Source organism: Hyposmocoma kahamanoa, unplaced genomic scaffold (assembly GCF_003589595.1).
Source record: "Hyposmocoma kahamanoa isolate Upper Pololo Valley unplaced genomic scaffold, ASM358959v1 232, whole genome shotgun sequence".
In the NCBI taxonomy this organism is placed as follows: domain Eukaryota; kingdom Metazoa; phylum Arthropoda; class Insecta; order Lepidoptera; family Cosmopterigidae; genus Hyposmocoma; species Hyposmocoma kahamanoa.
In genome coordinates this window covers 8,364,750-8,389,257 of record NW_020653750.1, presented here as the reverse complement: position 1 = coordinate 8,389,257, position 24,508 = coordinate 8,364,750, and the positions used below count along the sequence as shown (strand labels likewise).

General features: G+C 36.6%; 1 protein-coding gene across 1 annotated transcript in view; it reads left to right on the top strand.

Moving 5' to 3' along the window:
• LOC113228655 (Down syndrome cell adhesion molecule-like protein Dscam2) overlaps positions 1-24,508 on the top strand; it is an 81,231-nt gene that overhangs the window by 48,442 nt on the left and 8,281 nt on the right. Inside the window, exons 4-30 of the mRNA XM_026462011.1 lie at positions 2,037-2,195; positions 2,270-2,398; positions 2,487-2,592; positions 2,734-2,935; positions 3,143-3,362; positions 3,467-3,614; positions 3,694-3,860; positions 3,940-4,030; positions 4,107-4,285; positions 4,367-4,512; positions 4,605-4,740; positions 4,820-4,939; positions 5,065-5,250; positions 5,465-5,609; positions 8,354-8,511; positions 9,619-9,856; positions 10,206-10,345; positions 16,178-16,248; positions 18,087-18,333; positions 20,532-20,713; positions 20,844-20,967; positions 21,058-21,187; positions 21,267-21,451; positions 21,532-21,708; positions 21,788-22,017; positions 22,137-22,449; positions 22,758-22,986. Coding sequence (XP_026317796.1) covers positions 2,037-2,195; positions 2,270-2,398; positions 2,487-2,592; positions 2,734-2,935; positions 3,143-3,362; positions 3,467-3,614; positions 3,694-3,860; positions 3,940-4,030; positions 4,107-4,285; positions 4,367-4,512; positions 4,605-4,740; positions 4,820-4,939; positions 5,065-5,250; positions 5,465-5,609; positions 8,354-8,511; positions 9,619-9,856; positions 10,206-10,345; positions 16,178-16,248; positions 18,087-18,333; positions 20,532-20,713; positions 20,844-20,967; positions 21,058-21,187; positions 21,267-21,451; positions 21,532-21,708; positions 21,788-22,017; positions 22,137-22,449; positions 22,758-22,986 — 4,558 coding nt within the window. The remainder of the gene's footprint in view (positions 1-2,036; positions 2,196-2,269; positions 2,399-2,486; positions 2,593-2,733; positions 2,936-3,142; positions 3,363-3,466; positions 3,615-3,693; positions 3,861-3,939; positions 4,031-4,106; positions 4,286-4,366; positions 4,513-4,604; positions 4,741-4,819; positions 4,940-5,064; positions 5,251-5,464; positions 5,610-8,353; positions 8,512-9,618; positions 9,857-10,205; positions 10,346-16,177; positions 16,249-18,086; positions 18,334-20,531; positions 20,714-20,843; positions 20,968-21,057; positions 21,188-21,266; positions 21,452-21,531; positions 21,709-21,787; positions 22,018-22,136; positions 22,450-22,757; positions 22,987-24,508) is intronic.

Sequence of the window (24,508 nt, the reverse complement as noted above, 5' to 3'; positions counted from 1 at the left end):
AACTTATTAGGAAATAAGTTAAAACGGAAGAAGGCCTATGACGTATTTGTTAATCCAGTGACGTACACTAAAGGTAATTATTTGCTACTTAAAAATGAAACTGGCAACAAAATGGATAGTACATATTCGGGTCCATTTTTAATTAATGAAGATTTAGGATGTAACGTTAAAATCATGAGAAATAATAAGGAAGAAATAGTACACAAAAATCGCACAAAACCTTATATTATGTAAAATACATAAGTAAAGTAGGTACTCACATAATTAATTTAAGTACCTTATTGTATACAAAATAATGATAATTATTATTAAAAAATTAATAAGAATAATATATTGCTTTTTGACTACTAAACAAAATAAAATGTAACTAACTATATTACCCTTTGTAACTATGCTATAAGAAAATATATTCGTATGTATAAGTATTTCTTTTGTATAACGATAGAAATAAAATAGAAATTATATAAATTTTATTTTATTTTTGTAACGGGGAAAGTGTAGTATAAGAATTGTTATTGTTAAGCACCATGTATTTACATCAATGTTATTACTTATTATATTCAGTGTTAATCAAGCATCGAGTTGTCTCATTCGTCTCCGTCGTACGCTCTCCCTACACAGCCTCCACATAGCCCGCAAATAGCAGGCTTGTTAAAACTAACTTAGTTTCCCTCGAGGCGAAACAGGGCAACTCTTTGCTAAGTTGAATAATGTTCCTTTTCAGAAAGTAAACCTTGTTTATATTATTTCTAAGAATTAAGTAATAACTGCACTTTTGCAATATGAACGGATTATATTTAACAAGTAATTATAGTCACAGAGATTCTTTCTTGGCGTTGAAGGAGAAGAAGTCAAAAGAAATTAATTACTACTTCAACTCAAGTTGGACCAGGTAACTTTCCGTTACACAGCCTGGGAAATATGAAATAAAATTAATAACAGCCCACTTCAGTCGTTCAATCGACTCTTATAACAAGTAAGCAGGTATATAGATATCTTGTTATGAATTTTTAAATTGAGCCCAATCACTTTCAATCATTTTTCCTGTCGACGGACTCGGAAAAAGTTTTAATTAAATATTGAACATAATGTCTCCCTCTCTAAAAATAACTTTGTTAAAGTAAAACATCTATTTCTTTATATTTATAAGGTAGAGATGCTCATAATAATTATCGCGTAAAAATATTTTTATAGAGAATCCTCTCCGTTGAAGCATGTTTGTAAACAACCAAGCGTTTCCTTGTTACTCGTAAGTCAGATGAAGTTCGTTAAGAATCGCAAGACAATACAAGATATTCGAATTGATGTTGAACATCGACTTCCACAAAGTAACGATAACGAGTTCTCCAATTGCGAAGTCAGTAGGAACATCTCCTCTCACAACTAGCGCTCAAGTTACAGATTTTACTTACCATATTTTAATATTTTCCCTTCAATGGAGTAGGCTACAAAAGAGGAATTCGGAGGCAACAAATGGGGGCGCAGTAGAAGCTTATTCTTATTGAAATGAGTTTCAAAGAAAGTATTCCACACTTTGATGTTTTAATATTTACCTCGAAGTAAAAGGCATAAAAAGAATTAAATGACTTTTTTACGTAAATAGGTATAGTAGTTGTTTACAACACAAAGGCGTTGTATAGGTATAATTATTGATATTTTCGCTGAACTGTGCTATAGTATTACCTGTGTCTATGTTTAAAATGAGTAAAATTTCTACGAATTCCTGTTGAGTCCATTTACCAAATTACAGCGCGCTTGTTCCTTAGAACAAACGACTTTAAAGTCAGTTCACAATTGACGAGTCAATAATGAGACTGCTTCACAAACAAAGGCACGTCTGACGCAATTATTCTCTTATTTATTATTCCATTTCTTTTTGTTTCTTATTTCTTTTCCAAACATAAAAGGACTCTTGGGTAACACACTTATTAAAATTTATATAGGGCCGGTAATATCTATTCTTTTTAAAATAATGCAGTTCATTTCAATGGTGTACTGTTTATGGTCAGCATTTTCAGCTTTAATGTTTCTTATAGTGGAAGACAATGTTCTCTCGCACACTGCACGCCAGTTAACTCCTGCCAAAGTAGGAGGCTACGTTGTACTGCGCTGCGAGATGTCTCCCCAAATCGGTCTCGGCGAGGTAACGTGGTTGCAAGACGGGCTGCCTTTACCTTCAGGATATTTAGGCCCTGGTAAGAAATCTTGGTATTTGAGTTTAGTATGTTTTTGTAACAGACATATGGAAATCAAACAAATGTGATTTTAGATACTCGTTGGATATCTGGAGCAAGTGGTTTGCTGCTTGGCACAGATTTATCACAAACCGATATACAAGCGGAGTATTCTTGTCTAGCTCTCGATATTCCAAGCTCTTCTTTGCGGCTCACGACTGATGGTACGTTATTTTCGCAATTTATAGAAATTACTAGTGAGTGTGTTACCAATTTCGAATTTCATGAATCAATATTTCATCAATCACGCAGATAGCAGTTGGTTAGAAAACATTGAGTTAAATTCAATCGAAGCTCGGGCTGGTGATGCTGTGATACTACCTTGTATTTTGAGACATATGACAGGACATAGTGTGACGTAAGTAACCCTTAAGTAATTCGCTGTAATTCTTTCAGTTTTCCGACATGAGCACGTAAGACTTTTGTTGAGTTTGAGTTTCAAGATTTTTCTGTTTCTTAAGAATAGCTGTAATGAATCAACGTAGTTTTGAATTTGTAGTTGGCAGCGCCAAGAGCCAGGTGGAACATGGGTGTCAGCAGGTGAAGGGACAGTGCGCAGTGGAACATTAGTACTAGCAAACGTTCGGCCGCATCATACTGGCCGGTATGCCTGCTCTGTGGGCGCAGAGTCCTCGCCGAGAGTGCTAACTCGATTAGTCGTCTATGAGCCTTTGACAGTTGCCGTGACGCCAAATCCATTGGTACGTTTAAGAGGTTTATTACTAAATGGGTAGACCATTCGTTGTTATTAATGAGTGTAAAATAAAATAGGTTTATGTATAATTCAATGAACCTCTTGTACGATTAATATGATTGGAAAATAATACCCCTGTCAAGGGTAATCATGGCGTAAATCCTTTTCTCAAAACAACTTGGCTTTAAAACCTTTGGTGAATTATTTATTGTAGATGATTGGAACGGGTGGATCGGGCCATTTAAACTGCTCAGTTCAAGGAGGTCGAGGAGGCGGACTTACTCTAAGTTGGCAACACGAAGGCCGGCCACTTCATGCGCCCCAATCTCGGTTGACACTGGGTCCAATTCGGAACCATCATGGAGGCCTTTATCAATGTACTGTCCACGATCATTCAGAATCCGCCGTCGCTGGATCTGAACTACTTATCGCTGGTAAATTTTTTCTTTACAGATGTGATTTGGTATTCTATACAACAGAAAGGTGTATAAATTCTGTGTTAAAATATCGATCTCTCAACTCCTAAAATGGGTTTCAGACAGGCCGCCAAGACTGGTGGCCACTTTCAGTGAGGCTGTGACAAGAGTGGGTCAAAACATTGGATTACGATGTGCAGCAACTGGAGTGCCTTCACCTCGAATTTATTGGACTTTAGACGATAGACCTTTGCCGTCAGCACCGGAAAAGTATGCTTGTGATATGGAATCATGTTTGATAAATTCATTATGAAGGAATGTTATTAAAGTTTAAATAAAATAACTTCAGGTACAGTATAAATACGAGGGCGGAAACATTACCAGGTAGTGAGGAAGGAACGATAGTGTCAACTCTCAGCGTAAACATCAGGTCACCAGAAGAAGGTGGCCGTTACGGATGCAACGCAACAAATTCTCGTGGATCACAAGCTCATTATGCAAGACTGAACGTTATCGGTGCGTCTTAAAAAATATCTTTAGAAATTCAGTAATTGATAACATTTTAATAACATTTAATACTATTTCCACTTTATAGGACAACCGAATATAAGATATTTGCCGCCAATTCACGTTAAAGCAGACAATGACGTAGTTGTGTATTGTCCATATTATGGATATCCTATAAAGTAAGTCAACGTAATTTTTAAAGTTAACCTTTTGACTTTGAAATGAGCAGTACATTTTAAATGTGTTGTTCAACAGAGAAGTAATTTGGAAGCGTGATGATGGATCTATTATTGAAGCTTCTACGGAATCTAGTGATGAACGTGGCATGCTCAGATTAGCATCAATCAGAAGTTCAGTTTCGGGTTCCTACTCTTGTGAAGTCCATGCTGAAAGTGGGGAGTTGGCAAAGAGGACCGTTCGTATCGAAGTGCATAGTAAGTTTCAGTGCGAATTATGTTTCTGTTTTCAGGATAATATATTTGGTATAACCGCTAATCTTTTATATAAATTTGCAGAACCCCCTAAGATAATGCCATTCCAATTTCCTGAGGAGCTTGAAGTCGGAGGCAGTACGCAAGCAACTTGTAGTTTGGTTTCCGGGGATAAACCAATACAATTTATTTGGCATAAAGATAATTTGCCGATACCCTCGATTTTAAAGGTACTGCGGACAGTTACACATTTATAGCGTAACCTTGTTGGATACATTCAATTTACAATAAATTATACAGCAAAAGAACAACTTATTCGCAGGTGGAGCAAAAGAGCATGGACTTCTTTTCTTTATTGATTATCCAAGACTTAACAGCTGCTCATACGGGGGAATACACTTGTAAAGCTACAAATGATTATGGCTCTGTCAGCCACAGCGCTCATTTAATGGTCAAAGGTATTTCTGTTTCCTGGACTATATTTAGTTCTTTGTTCTTGTTGGATGGCACAGCATTTATAGTAGTTTTTTTTCACAGAGGCACCTACATGGGTGTGGCGTGCTCAAAACACTTCAGTGTCGGCAGGAGCTGCTTTACTTCTTCCTTGCTCAGCTAAAGGGCAACCTTCACCAAGGATATCTTGGGAATATTCTTCCGGTAATTCTTTCATGTCTAATTGAAAGTTATAACGCGCAAAATAATATTTAGATGATGTTTAGATATCGACAAATCAATCAGAGTGTTTCGCACATTGTTTTATCACATTCTTTTATTTTGCGTAGATAATGAAAACTGGCGTCACATTCTTTGGAGTCAATCAGAAACAATAGATGCTAGTGGTGGTTCCATACTCTCTGATGGAACTGTGTGGTTGAAAGCCGCAACGCCAGAACATGAAGGATGGTATCGATGCACCGCTAGAGTCCAACATTCCTATCTTCATCACATTTTTTATCTTGACGTAAGAGGTAAGTCAAATGATCTCTGATATTACGAGTAAAAAAGGGACTCTAAAACAGTTCTAGTATATTATATCGACATGTTCTTATTACATTATCTGGAGATTCTAAACATTGACGAAAAAGAAGATTATTACGATTTAATACGATTTCCAGTCTGCGTGTTTCATTTTGGCTGTATATTTGTGGCATCCGAAAAGTTGTTAATACAATTCCGTCATAGAACCTCCAAAGTTGACCAGAGGAGGAGGCGGTGGAGAAACACGATGGGTAGTCAGAGGTTCTGCAGCTCGTCTTACTTGCACTGTACGTGGAGAGCCTGAGATTCACATTCACTGGACACATGATTCCAGGCCGTTAGCTTTACAGTAAGTGTGGTAATATAATTAGGCAATTACTATATTAATATCCATTGATATAGTGGTAATAATCCGGTGTAACAAAGGTATAATTGTACATATTGAATTTTTTTTGTGTATGATATCGTCAGTTGTATAGGATCACTTAACGTAACCACCAAATGGGTGAAAATTAGTTATGTATACAGTTTGACAGGAAATTTTGCGCCCAATCGAATGGTGCTATTAAAACAATTATATTTTGTAAAAAAAAATGGCGGTTACTTTATAAAAAATCGAAGACTCAATCATAAGAAAAATACAAAAGTTTAGTACATGTTAAATTTAAAAGATTCAGATTCAGATTTATTTATTTCTAAAATATAACATTAGAGTATAAATTGCACTACACATCAAAGTATAAGAAATTATATTGAGATCGTCAGACAAAAATGAAAATTATAAGAAAAATACACAATAATTAGAAAATTAACAAACAATTTGTTATATAATATTGTTGTCATTAAATTACATATCAAATACCATTCTCCATCAAGGATCATCATAAGTTGATAACAATTATACAAGAGTGTCAATGCGGTAAAAATCAGAATAAAAATAGAAAATTACTTAATTAATACTCAATATCGTTAAAATTTTATGTCTATAAATTAATTTACAGAATATAAAGGATTTTTCAATAAAAGGTCTTTCAGCCGGCGCCTAAATGTTTCGTCAGACGGTTCAAGTCTTAAAGTAGCGGGTAAACGCTCATAGTAAGTAGGTCCGATGACACACGGGTTATTTTCAGCAAGTGCCATGCGTCGGGGGACTGATCTCAAATGACCGGTACGGTCAAGGAACTTGATTTTACTATATTAACGTAACGAGTGTACCTACAAAAACATTTTGTTGGAACACGCATTTGTAAATCAAATCACGTTTTGGAAAACATATTATGTTTTCCATATCAATTTTGTTGTAATGTTACAACAACCCTCAAGGTCTTACGGTCTTAAAACTGCGTAAACGTCTTTACTGTCCCAGTAAATATACTATACGGTAGTTATGTCATAATCGAAATATATTTTTTAAAGGCTTTGCTGACAGCAAAAAAAAGCCGATTCCGTTGTGGCAACAGACGCTGGTCAGACCGAAGGAATTTTTCTTTATGTTTAGGAAATGAAACTATTTTTCCGGATTTAAATCGCGTAAATTTGTTTTTCAAACAAACCGACGTTTCGGGCCCCTTAAAGGTCCCATGGTCACGGTTGACTGAGGTGGTACAGTCTTCAACCAGTTATGTCTAATATTGATTTAAACCACCCTATTTTTTCCCTATAGCTACAATAGTTATTAAATAAATACCTTATTTTTAATTTTACAAAGAAAACATTCCAATTTACGCTACATTAAGTTTTACAAATTATTTTATTGAATGAATTTTTATTAAGTTCAATTTATTAATAATTAATAATAGAAATTAGAATAAACTTATATATATTAATTAGTACTGCAGTCTTATGTCTGTTTGGGACATAAGACTGCAGTACTAATTTTTGTTTTTCATTAGAGGAAATACTGGATCCCAAACTGGTGGTACGGAGAAACCATCTTCCCTGTTGAAATTAAGATGTTTTTTAATTTCGATGGCCTCTCGCAGCATCCTGGGTAGATAACGGACTTCTTTTGCAAGGACCTGGGGTTTGTCAAACTTCATTGAATGTGTAGGTTTATCCACGATATGCTCGCAGACTGCAGACTTGTTTACGCGACGGTGTTTGACATCAGCTATATGTACTTTGACGCGGGTACAAATACCTCACTTTGTTTGTCCAATATAAGAGAGACCGCACTCACAGTCAAGCTTGTAAAGTCCTGCATCCTGTAAGGGGATGTTACATTTCACGGGTCTCAGGAACTGAGAAATCTTCCTCAGGGGCTGGAAATAGGTCTTGCTAGAAGCACGTCTGAGGACTCTTCCGATCTTGTCTGTAACACCTCTCATGTAAGGTAAGATGGCAGGTCTTCGCTCGACTGTTGGTGGTTTCACACGGGGCCTGCGGCATTAGCGTGGAATCTTCAGCTTATTCGCATGTATTACTTGCTTTATATGCTGAAGTTCCCCTGCCAGATGATTACTCTCACAGACACCATGTGCTCTCTGAAACAAAGATTTGCCCACGGTAGCTAACTGGCTAGGATGGTGATGGGAATTACGATTGAGATACCTATCTGTATGGGTTTTCTTTCGAAATACAGTATGGCCTAAGGTGTTATTAGGATTTCTTTTAATTAAAACATCTAAAAAAGCTAAAGTACCACAATCCTCTTGTTCCATAGTAAATTGGATATAAGTACTAAAAGAAACGTCGGTATGTTTGAAAAAACAAATATGCGCGATTTAAATCCAGAAAAATAGTTTCATTTCCTATGTGTAACAATCGCGAAAACCTAAGAACTCGATATTTTCTTTATGTTGTTCGATTTTTATTATCAATAATAATATGTCATAATTATCTTAGTTTTGTAAGTTTTTACAATTGTGTCGTTGTTACACCTGATGTGCAAATATGGTCTTGCCCATGTAGCGCTCTCCATATTTCTTCTTATAAGATAAGAAACAAGAATTGTAATCTGTTTTAACTTTCATCTTTCCTTAACTTTAGAGTGGTTTATTAAATATTGTTTAACATTTTTAAATTACCTAGCCGTATCCTACAAAGTTGAGCTACATTCAAGTTGTTTATGATCGCTATTTTATGATATGGCAGCGGCGGAGGTGCAGTAGAGACAAGGGACATAAACAACGGAGCTTTAACGTCAGAGATAACTATAGCGCACGCGGGCCCTGAACATGCGGGCGAGTATCGGTGCCTTGCAAGGAACCTCTATGGCAGTGATGAGTTGCTATATAGACTGTTTGTTAAAGGTACGCGCAACTTTTGTACCTACACATCGTAGACGGAATTATTGTATTAATTAACATGTGTACACAATATAAACAAGATGCTTAGTACGATCACGTAGTCGTTAGTCGTAGCCTCCCCTGCATACATAAGAGTAAACTAAATTTCTATCTTTCTTATGACGTGTTATTTTTTCGATATTTTGGAACGGTTCTACGCTCGCACGGTGCCGAGCTGATTCCCGGTTATGTGGTGCGTGTAACCATTTTGAAACATCGAGACAATGATAAAGGTTCATACCGTTGTAAGTAACCTGGAATCATTTAGTCGATAACGTAGGAGTCGCACGAAGTGTCTCGCTTCCATATTTATATGGCGAACTGCTACAGAGTGGAATTCCCTGCCTGCAGACTTGTTTCTTCAACGATACAACGTAATATGGGCTTTCTCAAGGCGATAATGAATAGGCATTATTTAGGTGTGTATGCTTCATTGATCTCATTGTCACTTTTCATCAGGTGAGATTGCGGTCAAATGCTGCAAATGCAAAGGCAAAAAAAATGCAGACACTCATAGCTCTGCACTAGGAAAACCCTATGTCGGTGGTGCCATGGACTCACGAGAGAAATAAATGTAGGCTACACAAATATTTCTCCCGCCCCGGGTTGAAAAAAAAAACAAAAATCTTAAAAACTGTGTTCTACGAAGCTATCGGCTAAATCCTAAAAATAATCGTTGACATACAGAAATGGTAAAAAGAACAATGAAATATTGTAATCCCAACCCCAATATATATGTAATGATTTGAATGAATGACGACAACTGAAAAACTTTTGACATCGTTTAGTAACCAAAAATTATTTCTGGCCTACTTGTCATAACTTACACATTTGAGTTTCGGTAACATTCGAGATGCAATTACGCTGACTTTGCTTAAAAATAAAATTGAAGAAGCTAAAGAAGATATAAAAAAAAACCGATTAGAGGGCGTTGTAGATCTTGTTTCGCTGATCCCGGATAGGTTAATAACTCAATTTGGCTAAAACCGTCGATAACGTTAGTTATGATAAGGAGGGCAGATTTGTAATTTGTTGGTCAATATAGTATCAGTGTTTAAATTTTTTGTTAAGAACGTCCAAACGTACCTGAAGAAGTCCGCGTATCTGAAGTCTGGTCGCGCAGGGCTCGAGTCACTTGGAGGATAGCGAGAGGTGCTCTTGTCTCCCACTACTCTCTCCAGTATCGTGCACTCACTCGCGAACTCTCAAACGTTCCGCTCGACGCACCGCTGCCCGCTCTGCTTGATACCTGGGACACACCTGAAGTCGTCAACTTAACATTGGCTAATTCGGATTTGCTACATGTTGCGTAAGTTTGCCTAAGACTATAGAATTCTCTTAATTCTTTAAGAAACAACGTTTTTGAATTAAGTATTATCCGGGGTCGTTCGTTGCTTTTCGTAAGATAATTTGGGATAAAAGGAAGATTCGGTTGTCGTTAATATTCTGCCTTTCAAGCTCAATAGTGACGTTTAAATCATTGTCTTTACTGATTATTAAGCGTGAATTTTTTGTCAATTTATACAAGAAAATCAACTTACCCTCACCGACAGGAACTATGGAAAATTGTCTTCGTTTTCAAGATAACCTAATTACCATTTTAATGGCTATGATATTATGTTACGTAATGGATAATAAACTGATTATTATTTTACCAGGTCGGAAGGACCGGGTCGGGCAGGCGCCTCTGTGTCCGGTCTGGCACCCGACACGCGGTACGCACTTCGCCTGGCCTCCTTTAACGACGTCGGTGGCTCTCCATACACCTCGCCACTACACTTTACCACTCGGGAAGAAGGTCAGTTAACCATCAATATGAACTTGTTTATTTGCAATATTAAAATATAGTTAATATCTATTTTGGGAATACTGTTTATAATTTTTTTTGATATCGTGTTTGTACGGAAGAAATTCTCAATGGCATAAACATTTGTTTCTCATATATGACAAATTGTAAGAAATTGTATTGTATTGAGATTGTCAACAAGAAATGAAAATATAAAGTGAAAAATACAGTTAATTAATAATAAACATGTAATGCTGTTATTACGTACTATTACAAATACAGTTTCTCTGTCAGGGATAACATAAATTAAAGAACACAGTAGAAAAGATCAAAATAAAATAAAAATAATGAATACATCAAACTAGAAGATATAAAATATATAAAAAAGTAAAGAAACGAAACCATCTTGACATTAATCTTATAAATGTGAATCATGTTCATGATCATTGTTATTACATAAACGTTTAAAATAACATAACGCAAACAGAACAACACAAATCAAAACTATAAACAACATCAAGAAATACGTTAAGTACATAATAAAAACTTTTGACGTATTCGTTTTGCTACACATACCACGAAATAAATATGTGTACGACGCTTTCAGACGATTTTTGCGGAATGGCGCCTTTTCATTGTGCCCACTAAACGAGTAGGTCAACGGGGTAATAGATACCCAAAAATAGTGATGTCTAATTCTAGAGTCCTTGTGAGAGGTCGTCCTGGAAAGTAATGCCACCTAATCTAATTCTGCCTGCAAGCAATATAGTGTTAAAGCGTTCCGATGTTGAAGGTTGACAGTACAGGCAGGACTCCGTCACTTGCTCAAGGTTACGCGATAAGTGCCTACCGCTGAGTGTGTCGACGTCGGCGCAAGCGCTCATACAAGTCTTTCATTTAAGAGCTTTTGACTGCGCACGACTGCACACGCCGGGCTTATCACCACGCACAGAACTTGTTGGTACCCTGAAAGAAAGCCAAAACGACTCTTTTTGAATTATTCTAATTTGTAATTTTTTTATTAAAATAAAAAATAAAAAATAAAAAGACTTTATTCTTCAACAGAAAACACAACAATATTTAAGATAAAATAATTCTTAAATCTATGTCCAAGAAAAGGAAAAAGCCTCAGCAATTTGCTGGTTTTCAGGCTTCACCTGGCAAGTATTCGCCGCTGGGGACACCGTAGCATATAGAGACGGGTATCTTTTCGAATATATATGTATATATATACAAATAAATAGGAGGGTATCTCACTCACTATATACGTTTACTACATAAATAACAAACCTTAAAACTTAAAATGACACACGTACCGACCACCGAACATACTGCACTTAGCAGCAAAGTGTATTTGACTGTGTACATAGAATACAACAAGCAGAGAATGGAATTTGGAAAAAATATAGATTTAGTACATCTTTAATTCCAATTATAATCCTACTTTTATTATTTTCAATGGCGTAACAGAGCCTACATCACCTTCGAGCAACAGCATGATGTCTTCTGTAGATTAAGCAGCCATCCCTTGCACTTACACTTGAAAGTATATGACGATTTACATATTTTTACTGGCGGCGGAAGATCGTTCCAACACTTAGTTGCCTCAAAACGAAAGCTGCCTCTAAAAGAATGTAGTCGAGGAGAGGGTGACAATTTCAAACTCGGATAGCGTATCGCACGGGTGCTGCCCTTTATTCTGTACTTTCGGAGCTGATTGTCAAATGTAAAAGATTTTTTTTTCGAATAAGATCTCGTATATTTGGTTTTTAATGAAACCACTGTTTCTGGCTTTTTACAGGCCCCAAGGACAAGGCTGACTGACAGTTTGTAAAAATTTCGCGATTTTAGATTTAAAAGTTCCAAGTTTTTATATAATTTTCAACAAATAAATAGTAATTTTAATGGTGGTTACAAAATATTTACTAGCACATGTGTGTTATACATATACATATATGAATACATCAATATATTTTGATATATATTTATAAAATACTAATTTATTAGTGGAGCTACAGTCAATTTATTATTTTTATTTTTTACTTTTTAGTAGTCGTCGGTAATAGAGCTTTGCTTAATCTAGTAAATCTCCATGAGACCTCCACAAATACCCGCATTGACTATACATTTTGTGTACAAAATGTTTTCAAGTATAGGTTCTATAACATGCAAATCAATTATCTCTACATATTGTTAACGAAATGGTAAGAGCCTCATACACATGACAAGTTAGATAATTTATATTCCCGTCACATTGATCGAAGTTTATTGTAGCGGCAATGCGAATGATAATTTAACGACGCTGCTGAATATACGTGTTATTAATGAGGTACGTATCTGCTCTGTAATGAATATCAGTTATTAACTAAGTAACGTACAAAGGCGCTCGTTTTATTTTAATGATAATATTAATTTATTGATAATATTATATATACATATATATAACACAAAATTACTTTATGATAATTTAATTTTTTTTATTTCATTTATTTGAAAATGTCAATACGCCAATGCACAGAAAAAGAAACACAAATAAAATTTCAGAAATGGAAAATAAAAACAAAAGGATTTGCTTATTTATAAAAGAAATTTCTTTTGGCGGACCGAAGCATGGACACAATAACCAAAATAACAAATTTACGTGCACAACAAAACAAAACTTATGTAATACAAAAACGGTATCAATAACATGATGTAATAGCGTGTGTGAATAACATAACACGTGTAATATTGCCTGATTTAAAGGAATAAATAAAAAAACTTTATATTATTACAAACTATATAAATATTTACTATATGGATGGAATCGTGGATGGATATAATGCTCCTTAACTCACATTTTGAAAATAAACGATTTACTTTCGTGAACAGTAATATGAAGTGCGTTCCAAAGTTTTTTGTGTCATTGCATTTTTTTTTCAGTCACTGACTATCACGATTAGTTTATGTGACTTATTGTCTACTGATTTACGTTTACTTATACTCGTCTCAATATGTCACTGAGCAGGTGTTGCTATTGAAATTAAGCGATGTGCGTGATCCCTTGTACCGTTCAGATTCTCGGGTTTCTCTCAGAGAAAATTTTAGGATACTGGTATCGTGGCTGTGGCATCATAGTACATTTACTCAAATAGTTTATATGCCCGTAAAAATATACATATATAAGTTCATTAAGAAAGAATATTTTGTTTCCGTAATATTAATATTAGAACTAAGTCCAAACTCATGATTACGACGTTTTCGTTTAACTTAGGTAAACGACTCTTTTATGGAACTGTATACGTTTTTACAATAAGATTAAGGAGCATATATTAAAATTATCATTTCTTAAGTTTAAAACTAACATTAAAAGTATTTTAACTAAAAAGTCATATTACAAAATTGAAGACCACGTGTTAGATAAGGACAAGATGGCTCTAGATTCCACACAAATTCGATTCAAAGTGTTCCATAGCATTTAAGTTTATTTAAAAAGAACATCCCTAGATTTTCTTGCTCGTTCTTCTAAGAGAAGTCAGCACAGTGAACGAGCAGTAACTTAAAAAATTATGTTTTCTAGTGTATATTTATTTTATTAATGGAATAAATGATTCTTTGACTTTGACCCTATACCAATTTAGCAATAGCTGCGTAGGACCGCTTATACCATATGCCACATTCCACCAATGTACTTGCGTTTTATTACAAGTACAAGTATTCTGTTTGTGCTGTTTTATTTTGTATCTTATTCCCTAATTCTTAATACTAAAATTCCTTATTTTTTATGATAGCAAGGGACGGGACGAATAAGTCGTGCGCCTGGTGGTAAGCGACTCTCCAATCCATAACGGTTGCTGTGCCACTGAGTGCTTTAAATCACAAAGATTTGGGGGCACTGCCACTGCGACCGCCACCCTGAGACTTAAGTGGACAAGTCCCATGTGCCTGTAATTTCACCAGCATCCTTACATTTCAAAACCGGAACGCAGTAATGCTTACTTTACTGCAGAATATAACCCTGGACGAACTCTTTCATAAATAGCTCTACGGCTATTAAAACATAAATTTGTTGTTTTACATTAAAACTGGTTTGTGGAGTATAATAAATGTGTCTTTCTGTTATATTCTTTCTTAATTAATTTTCTTGTTATATTTGTTACTCGTTTAAATAATAATTACTGACGACGCGCTTTACGTAAGTTTTTCTAGGAATTACGACTACTCGGACAAGAATAGGAAAAGAGATTTGCATGCAAACCCAAAAAGTCCTCAATGTTTGGTGCAGATTAATTTAGTAAAGCGAGAGACAGTCACAGTTGCCATTAATATTTTGTCTTTCAAGCTCTATGTGGACGTTTCAGTCACGGCTTCTATTGATTATCTGTCAACTTTTTGACAGTATTGCCCGTTGTACCACTATTTGTAAAGAATTACCAGTAAAAATTTTTAGAAATAAGAAGCACTGATATAGTGTTTATATACAGATCAGAAATATTTAGAGATCAAGCACGTTTTTTATAAAAACCGAAAATTAGATTTTATTAATGAACTTTATTTAACACCAATGAATTTCTTTGGTCAATTTCATTTTCGAATTCGAATTATAAAATTTATAAAAAAATCCATGGGTGTTAGAAAAGGTAACTAAAAAACTTGGTATGTAGTAGTAATACGCAAAAAAGTGCTTAATCATTTTGATGTGTGTATACAGGGTGTAATCGTCAAGTGTACCCAGGCGATTATTCCATAAATATAAGAGGTATCAAAAAGCTTTAAACTGATGTCGAAAGTACGTTGTCTAATGAATAAATCGACACCAATAATTTTTTTTTAAATATAACCAGAAATATCCAAAATTTTAACATTATACGCTCCCATTTAATATGACATTCGTACAGGGCTGTCTGTTGTCTTTTGTATATATTTTGTAATAAGACTTTCAGAAGTGTATAAACAATGGTCACGTGATATATACATAGACTTGCTCTTTAATAATAATTATGTATTTATCATTTTAATATTTCAATCAATAATTTATCAATAATCGTTTAATCACAGTCAGAGACAATTGAAAAGTTAGAAGTATGTTAGTAAATTAAATAAAATGAAAGAAAATAATCAAAAAATAAGTAGATCTATTTATAATTTCTAGTTGTTATGTTTTTGCGATTGTAACTTGTAACACATTAGAAACTGAGTTTTTATTGGATGCTGCGAGAGGCCACTGAAATAAAAAAAGTCTTAACTTCAAATATGTTTTAAATTATTTCTAATCCTTTTAATTAAAAAATAAAATTGTAAAAATTCATTTTGTTAAAATTAAATATTTTGCAAAATGAAGCGTAAATTGGAATGTTCTTTGGTAAATTAAAAATAAGGTGTTCAGATTTTTAACTGTCTCCCTGGCCGAACTGTAACCATGCTGGTCTGCCACGCAGAGGCTCCCGGCTTCGATTCGCGAGCCGGGATAGATATAATTGTATGGCCTACATTTGTTCGTCTCGTGGGTTTGGGTGTAATATGTGGTTGTCTATGTGTGTATCCATAGCACCCGCGTTACAGGGTTTCCCTAGTGCGGAACTACGAGTGTGTGCGTTATTATTATTATATTAGATAATAACTTTTCTAACTATAGTGAAAATTAGGGTACCTACCATCTTTAGACTTTACTAAGTTAGGTTGACTACCATGGGACCTGTAAAGGGCCTGAAACACTGGTATTTATGTAGTCTGTGGCCTGAAACGTTACTTTGTTTGAAGAAACAAAAATAGTTTAATTTCCAAGATGTATGTTGTGATGTGTTGATAGAGTGACTATTTGTAGATAAATTAAGTGTAGCTAATGCACCAATGTGTTTGCGACAGCCCCGGGTGGCGCGCCGCGGGACGTCTCCGTGCGAGCACTCAGGCCTCGCGAGCTGCACGTGTCATGGCAGGTAGAGTCATTTTCATTTTGTCATGCCATTTCCACTCTCATTGTTTATTGTATGTCAATCTTTTGTAGACCATTACTGAAGCTTTTCCAATGAATGGGAATTGGAAAACGATTCCCGTCATTGGCATTCACCTTCGCAATATAATAGTGTTGTCTCATCACTTACTATAAAATCAAGGAAAATGTGAATATGTATTGTGTATGAATGTGTACTTTTAACCGATTTCAAAAAAAGGTTGAGATTCAATTCGACTGTATTTTATTTTTGTGTATGTTACGGGATTACTCCGACATTCGTGAATCGATTTCGATGATTCTTTTTTGTTGAAAAGGGGGTACCTCAATAGTGGTCCCATTGAAGAAAGTATTCTACCTTTAAGGGTGATTAGGACTTGAATCCGGTTTATAGGACTTCATCTACTTTTCGTCAACCTATTTCAACCAAATTTGGCAAATAGAAGTAATTCCACAAACTTTTGAGGTCGGTTTTTGATTATAAATGAGTCACAATTATATTACCTTAAGTTGGAATTTACTAATACACTTTAAATTTTTCTACGAAATAATAGAGATGACTAAACTGCTAATAATAAATTAAGTAATATAAAACTGATCCGATTGCCTCATTCATTTCAATCTGAATTTAAACTTTGTGTTTGTATTAACTCGTGAAGAAAAACTGTCTTGAACTCTGTCGGTTTGTTTCATTCACGACAAACTTCGATTGTAACCTGTATTTTTTATTCTCCTATACAGTGTTTTTTTTGGACACTATGGGGAAATCCAAAACCATAGAAGATACAAGGAAACTGTCTTAGGAACCATTAAGTCTTTTTTTGTGAAAACAATTTTGACATAGTAGTTTGAGTAGTAATTACATAAAATATTTTTATACAAAATGAATATAATTGACAATTTGTTTTTAATGCTGAAAGACTCAGCTTCTTATAAGAATGATTTTATTGTATTGTAAGAAAAGAATCAGGACAGCTGAAGTTCTTTAATAAAATATTATTCATTTTGAAAGTTTTTATTAAATGTGACTAATTTATGCTCTCCCGATTTTTTCTTCCGATACAATAAAGTCATCGTATAACAAACTGAGTCTATTGCTTTAAAGAAAGTTGTCTAACATTATTAATTTTGTATGAAAAAATATTTTATGAAACTTTTGCAGTTCCGATATTTTTCGTCCCATACAATGAAATGACCCTTCATGAACTGAGTCGATCAGCTCTAAAAAAAATTTGATGAATTTTATTCATTTTTATGGATAACTCACTCTTGACCAAAAAGTTGACTATGCTAAAATTGTTTTTACAAAAAAAAAATTAGTGGTTTCTAAGACAGTTTCCTTGTATGTTCTATGGTTTCGAATTTTCCCATACTGTCCTATTTAAACACTGTATATTTCATTAAAAAAGCCTTGGTAGCCTAATGGTTTGACGTACCGCCTCTCAAGGAGAGGCCGTGGGTTCGATTGCGGGATCGTACCTCTGAGTTTCTTGGAATTTATGTGCGAAATTTAATTTGAAATCTACCATGAGCTTTTCGGTGAAGGAAAACATCGCGATGAAACTTGCATGTTCACAACCCTCAGAAAACGCGTGAAGTCCCCAACCCGGATTGGGCCACTGTGGCGGACTATAGTCTGAACCCTCGCTTGAGAGGAGACCAGTGCCTAGCAGTGGGACGTATAAATGAGTTGACGATGATATATTTCATTAATCATTTAACTTTGCACACCGTGTTTTCATTTCGTTATTAGAATCCTCTACGAAAAATATTTGCAAAATCTCGCTTCTTACATTTGATAAGTGTATGTCGATACTTTTGTAGGCTCCGCCTAGGGAAACTTGGCATGGGACATTACTAGGGTATACGATCAGATGGTGGGAGGTGTCAGAGGAGGGGAAAGGGTCTAATGAGCGACCAGGGTCCGAAAGTGGGGCAAGTGCAGACGCTACCAGTACCACAATCAGAGGTCTGAAGGCAGCAACGCGATACGGAGTGACAGTACGAGCCTACAATGCTGCTGGTACAGGGCCTCTTTCACCGCCACATTTTCGACATACCTTGGAGTCACGTGAGTACTTATTTTCATTAAAACTTGCAAACACCTTTTACGGGCCACGGTTTAATACCCTAAAGGGTAATACCATACGGGTGTTGCCCCGTTGCGTTGCGTCGTCGCAACGCTATTATTTCAATGGACTGAGTGCCACATGAGGTGTTCCGTCGACGTGCGCTGTTTCAACGCATTGTGTGGTATGTTGTTCTGATTTGTTTATACGTAGTACAACGTAGTTGTGACGACTACGCAACGCCGACCCATCGCCCGTGTGGCATCTCCTATAGGCTATAGTAGAATAAGAACAAGGGTAACTCCATATTTAGAGTCGCAGCGCTGCTTGTATGTTTGCGCGCCCACCACGCGCCGTGTGGTGGTGCTCTATCATTGCACAACACTGGAGGCCAATCGCGCTAAGTACCAACGTAAATACCAAAACTAAACTAAATATAAAAAAGTCAAAGTCACACGTTGTGTACATTTGTAATCGCGCTAATATTTTAACGTTAGAACTACATACCTATGTATCGTTGAGGGAACGTATTTACCTTTGACAGACCAATGTTTCTGACTGTCAACGTGACACGTTTTGTAACATTTGCTATCGCGCTAACGTTTTAACTACACAGGTCGTCTCAACGCGCGGTTCATTATTATGCGAATGTATGCGTCCGTCCATGGTTGCGCGCATATACAAGCCGAGCTGTCATTGGGTACGGAGTTACTGTACTTGTTCTTATTGTACTGTGCTTAGGCTGACATTTATAAAACGAACTTTGAAACTGACTAAGCAAAAAATGGCGAGTTAAGTACGTTTTTCGTATTTATTTATTATTATATTTATTTTACATGAGCTGTAACTGAAGTTGCCAAACTTCATGTCTTCTTTGTAATACAATATATGTAGTTGTACAATTAATTTTTATTAACATACGTTTGTTAACATCTTATTTGTAATTTTATAATATTTTTCTATATTGATTAATTAAAATACATATTATTATATAATTAAAAGTGTGAAAAACTATATTATGTATATAAATAATTAATTGTATTTGACTATTGCATGTAGTGGCAACACTTGTACTACTCCATTTGAATTGTATACCCATCAAACGTGTATAGAGATTAATCACGTTGTTTTCTAATTACTGAAAATGAGGTATTTTGATGAGAAATGAAAAGAGAAGATTTTTTTGTAAATTTTATTTTCAAATTGAAATAAAAAATGTAAAAGGGTTAACAATTTTTTTTATTAAAAAAACCGGGTTTTCAGTTGTTGGCTTTAAAAACATGCTTGATCCCTAGACATTTTTGATGTGTGTATAATCAAAAATTGTATGTATTGACTTGTTGGTTGTCGTAAATAAATAAAAAAATAGTAAATTTACTTAATTACGAAGTAAACCCGAAAGTTTAATTTAATTTCTTGCTGAAGCTAAGTTATTTTTATAAATTTGTAAAATTGCCATAGCTCACCATTTTTGCTTAGTCGAAGTCAAAATTCGTTTTATAATCTCTTTCTATATATAAATAAATTCTATAGGTAACTAGAAAGCAATAAACGCGAAACTCTATAATATCTCTGTATCACGTGTTGAGGTAATTCAATCTATTTTTGCCAAAATCCTCAGAAAGCATCCTTATTTAATACTAGCAAGAACAGAGAAAATCTCCCATTATTAATAAAATCCAAATTTTTCCGTACATCAGCGTGTCGAGATCTTATTACAGAATAAGTTGAACGGCTGTTAAATATTCGTGACAAGAATATTCACAAAACTGAAAAATCGAACAAAGGCTCTTAGTTTTGTCATCGTGGCGCGTAAATAAAATTCAGCCTATCGACGGGAAGCGGCGATCGTAAATTTTCCCATCAAAATGCAAAATGGCTTAATTGGACCGTGGCCTTTTCGATCTAGGTCAAACGGTTCTGTACAAATTGATAGCACTTTTCGATGGTTAGGTACTTCGTTTCCATTTTATAGCTCTGAATGACATAATCGAATTGAAGACAACAAAGTTGTGGACGTTCCTGTACAATGCTCAATCAGCTCGCTCAATCTAACGATGCCGAACTGAATAAATTTACGCTGTCCATCTTCATTTTGTTTACAATTTGAATAGCAATTTTATGGATTTCAATATTTTATTTCCATCATTTAAAATTGGCACAAGACGGTGCGATAGTGATTTTTTCTTTCTTTGAATAGCGCCAACCGGAGGTCCTGAAGGTCTGACGTGCACATCGAGTGGACCAACGTCGTTGAGGTTATCCTGGCATCCGCCAGCTCTCGATGCTCGAGGAGGTCTCATTACTCATTATACATTGCAATATACTAGAAGAGATGCTGATCCTTTACAGCCTAGCCAAGATGCCTATATACGTGTACAGGTAAAACATATAAAGCTGAGTTATACATACCTTATTTACCTTATATACAGATACAAATTTTCGAACATACCTCTAGCATAAATATGTTTTTGTCACCGAATCGTCTCTTCAACAATGTAATAAATTTCAGGGTGAAGAGACGACTTTGTCACGGTTAACTTCGTATGCTGAATACGAAATAAGAGTACGAGCCCATAATGCCGCTGGTGATGGCCCTTTGACCGCTGCTCAAGTGTGCAGAACCGATGAAGATGGTTAGTGTCTCATAATTTTCGTTTGACATGGTTTATTAACTTTGTCAATTACTAGGCAAATGTTAATATAATATTTTTTTATTCTACCAGTGCCAAGCGCTCCTGGTGGTATGAAATTGATTGCTTTAAGCGAACGCTCTTTGAGAGCATCTTGGTTGCCTCCGCCAGAACCTAACGGAAGACTGACACATTATAACTTATATGTTAAGGATCTGTCTGGGTGAGTTTCGCATTATTAACATTTTCCTTGAATTTTTGTACCTATGAATACAGTTTTCTAAATGTGACATGTCCCTTAGATCACAAGAACCAAATGTAACAAGAGTGAACACGTGTTCAGAAGCAGATGGTGGTACAGTAGAATGCATGAAATCATTAAGAGGTCTTCGTGCTGGCAGAACTTACGAAGCATGGGTTAGAGCATCCACTGCTGTAGGAGAAGGTCCACCTTCAGTTGCAGTTGCATGTCAGACTAGCTCTTTGGGTAAGACTGCTCATGAAACGTGTATCTGAATCATTGTCTTTTACTACACAAGACACTTCTAATGGTTTCTGTCTCCTTAGCTCCGGCGCGTATCTCCTCGTTTGGTGGCGTCATAGTTGGAGCTGCAGGAGGATCTTTATCACTGCGATGTGTAGTAGGAGGAGCACCACCACCAGCTAAAAGATGGCTGCGTGGTGGAAATCCTTTACATCCTCGACCTCCATTTCATTTAGACGGTGATGCTTTGCTACTAAGAGGTCAGTTTATTTTTATTTTTTTGACCATTGTTGAAATATAACAAGCGCAAAAGTAATAACATGTCGACGTTATTTTTAGGTCTAGAACTAGCTCATACAGATAATTACACTTGCGTAGTTGAAAATCCTCACGGTTCCGACTCTGCTACTTGGCGAGTTGTGGTTCTTCGGCCACCTTCGCCTCCGGGTTTAGCATTACTAGAAGCGAGACCTCGAGAATTAGAATTGGAGTTAAGGCCTACCCCAAGGACGCCTGGTCATGCCCTTCCCAAGACCTATAGTTTACATTGGCGGCTAACTGCTCAAGATGTAAGAACAGCTTTTTATTAGCATTTATATTATCGTTTTCATGAAGTACTGACATACGATTGAATAGAATTGTTCAATTGTATTCAACTGTATGAGTTCTCATTAGCCAATTTTTTCAGGGAGAATGGAGGACACAGGCAGCAAATCCTGGTACAGTAACCTTATCGGGTTTGCGATGTGGATCAGCGTATAGAGTTTACGGTTCTGCTGGAGGACCTCCAGGCTCTGAGATTGCTGTGAGAACGTCTGGAGGACCTCCCACCGCACCTCCAGATTCTAGATGGATACAGGCAAACACAACTCATGCAAAATTTGATACAAGTGTGTGGGGAGATGGGGGATGTGGACCCGTGGCTTTAAAGCTCGAGTGGGCTGGTTCAGGTGCTGCTGGTGCTAGAGATATACCTGTTGGGGGAGAAGTTATAATGGGTGGTAAGTGTTTAGAAAAGTTTGATATAGAACTGCCTCCGTGGCCCAACGGTTACCATACCGGACTGCCACGCAGAGGTCCCCGGGTTCGATTCCCGGGCCGGGAGATATATTTGTATGGCCTACATTTATTTCTCTCGTGAGTTTGGGTGTAATTTGTGGTTGTCTATGTGTGTGTCCATGGCACCCGCGACACAGGGTTTCCCTAGTGTGGGGCTATGTTGAGTGTGTGCGTTATTATTATTATTATTATAGATCTTGAAATTATGATTTACTTTTGATTTGAAACGTGAACTATCACTGATTTTTAGGATTGACACCAGGGTCAAGATATCGTGTAGCAGTTCGTGCGTCGAACGAAGCGGGTTGGACGCGGGAAGTGTATGAATTCATAACGACGCCATCGGAAGGCGGGTATGCGGAAGAGGTGGACGCTCCATTCCCAGCAACGGCCGGAGAATTGGCGTTGCTGCTGGCTCTGTGTGCTGCTTTGTCTTTGGCAGCACTCACTATTTTAGCTATTTTATTGCGGCGAAAAAGGTGAGTTTTTTTATTTGAATATTTCCTGTATTTTGATTTGATGCAACAAAATCCATCTTTTTGTAGATAGGGCGGAGTTTGTGTTTCTTTGGATAACGACTTGAATGTATCATATTAGAATAAAACTTTGTCCCCTACGGACGTTACTTTTTCACATTTCAAATTCCGGCAAACCCTGTGACTGTACTATCTACTGTCACAGACGGAACTATGTTTTTCTACGTCTATAGTTATTAGTCCATAGTCTCTGCCTACCCCGGTGGAGACAGACGTGACGACATATATATATGTATTGTTATTACTACTTTCTATAGTAATTCAATTTATTTAGGGGATTTAAATAGCTTATATTCCAAACAAACCCAAACACAAATGGTTTGTTATAATTATTAATACAAAGATCGAACACTCAGAAAAAATCCTTCGATCCGGTCGGATTCGAACCGACGTCTTCTTACCGTGCCAGACACTATATCAACTAAGCCACGGAACGAACCAACGGACCTCACGAATTTTTCTATGTGCTTGCGTCGTGGTTTGTATTTGGTTTTTCAACGACTTTTTAGTCGTAGCGCCATGTATGATAAATCTATGAAAGATTTATCACCCAGTACCTTTTAGCCATACGACGCCCACTGCTGGGCATAGGCCTCCCCCAACGATCTCCACGACGTTCGGTCCTGCGCTGCCCGTATCCATCGGCCTCCCGCGACCTCCACCAGATCGTCGGTCCACCTGGTGGGGGGCCTACCCACTGAGCGTCGTCCGGTGCGCGGTCGCCATTGAAAAACCTTTCCGCTCCAACGGCCATCGGTTCTCCTAACTATGTGCCCCGCCCACTGCAACTTCAGCTGAGCAATTCTTCGAGCTATGTCGGTTACCTTAGTTCTCCTACGGATTTCCTCATCTCTGATTCTATCACGTATGGAAATACCGAGCATCGCTCTCTCCATTGCCTGCTGAGTGATCTTGAGCCTTCTATCCTGAGCTATTCTGAGCCTCATAGGCCCATAGTGAGGGACCACGTTTCTGATTCGTATGTGATCACTGGCAACACACACTGGTCAAAGACTTTCGTCTTGAGACATTGAGGTAATTTGGACGCAAAGATTTTTTGTAGTTCCGCAAACGCTGCCCATCCGAGCTGGATTAGACGAGAGATCTCTTTCTCAAAGTTGGACTTACCTAACTGGACTGTCTGCCCCAGGTATACATAATGGTCAACAACTTCGAGTGAAATACTCCCAATTTTAACTGGAGCAGGTACAACATGGATATTCGACATGATCTTCGTCTTGTTCATGTTCATCTTAAGACCCACTCTTTGGGAAACACTACTGAGATCTTCGAGCATTGTGTTCAGGTCTCCCAAGGTCTCAGGCATGACAACTATATCATCGGCAAATCAAAGGTGTGTTAGGTACTCGCCATTGATGTTGATGCCAAGTCCTTTCCAGGCCAGAAGCTTGAAAATATCCTGATAGGAGATATCATATCTCCCTGTCTCACGTCTCGTTGCAGT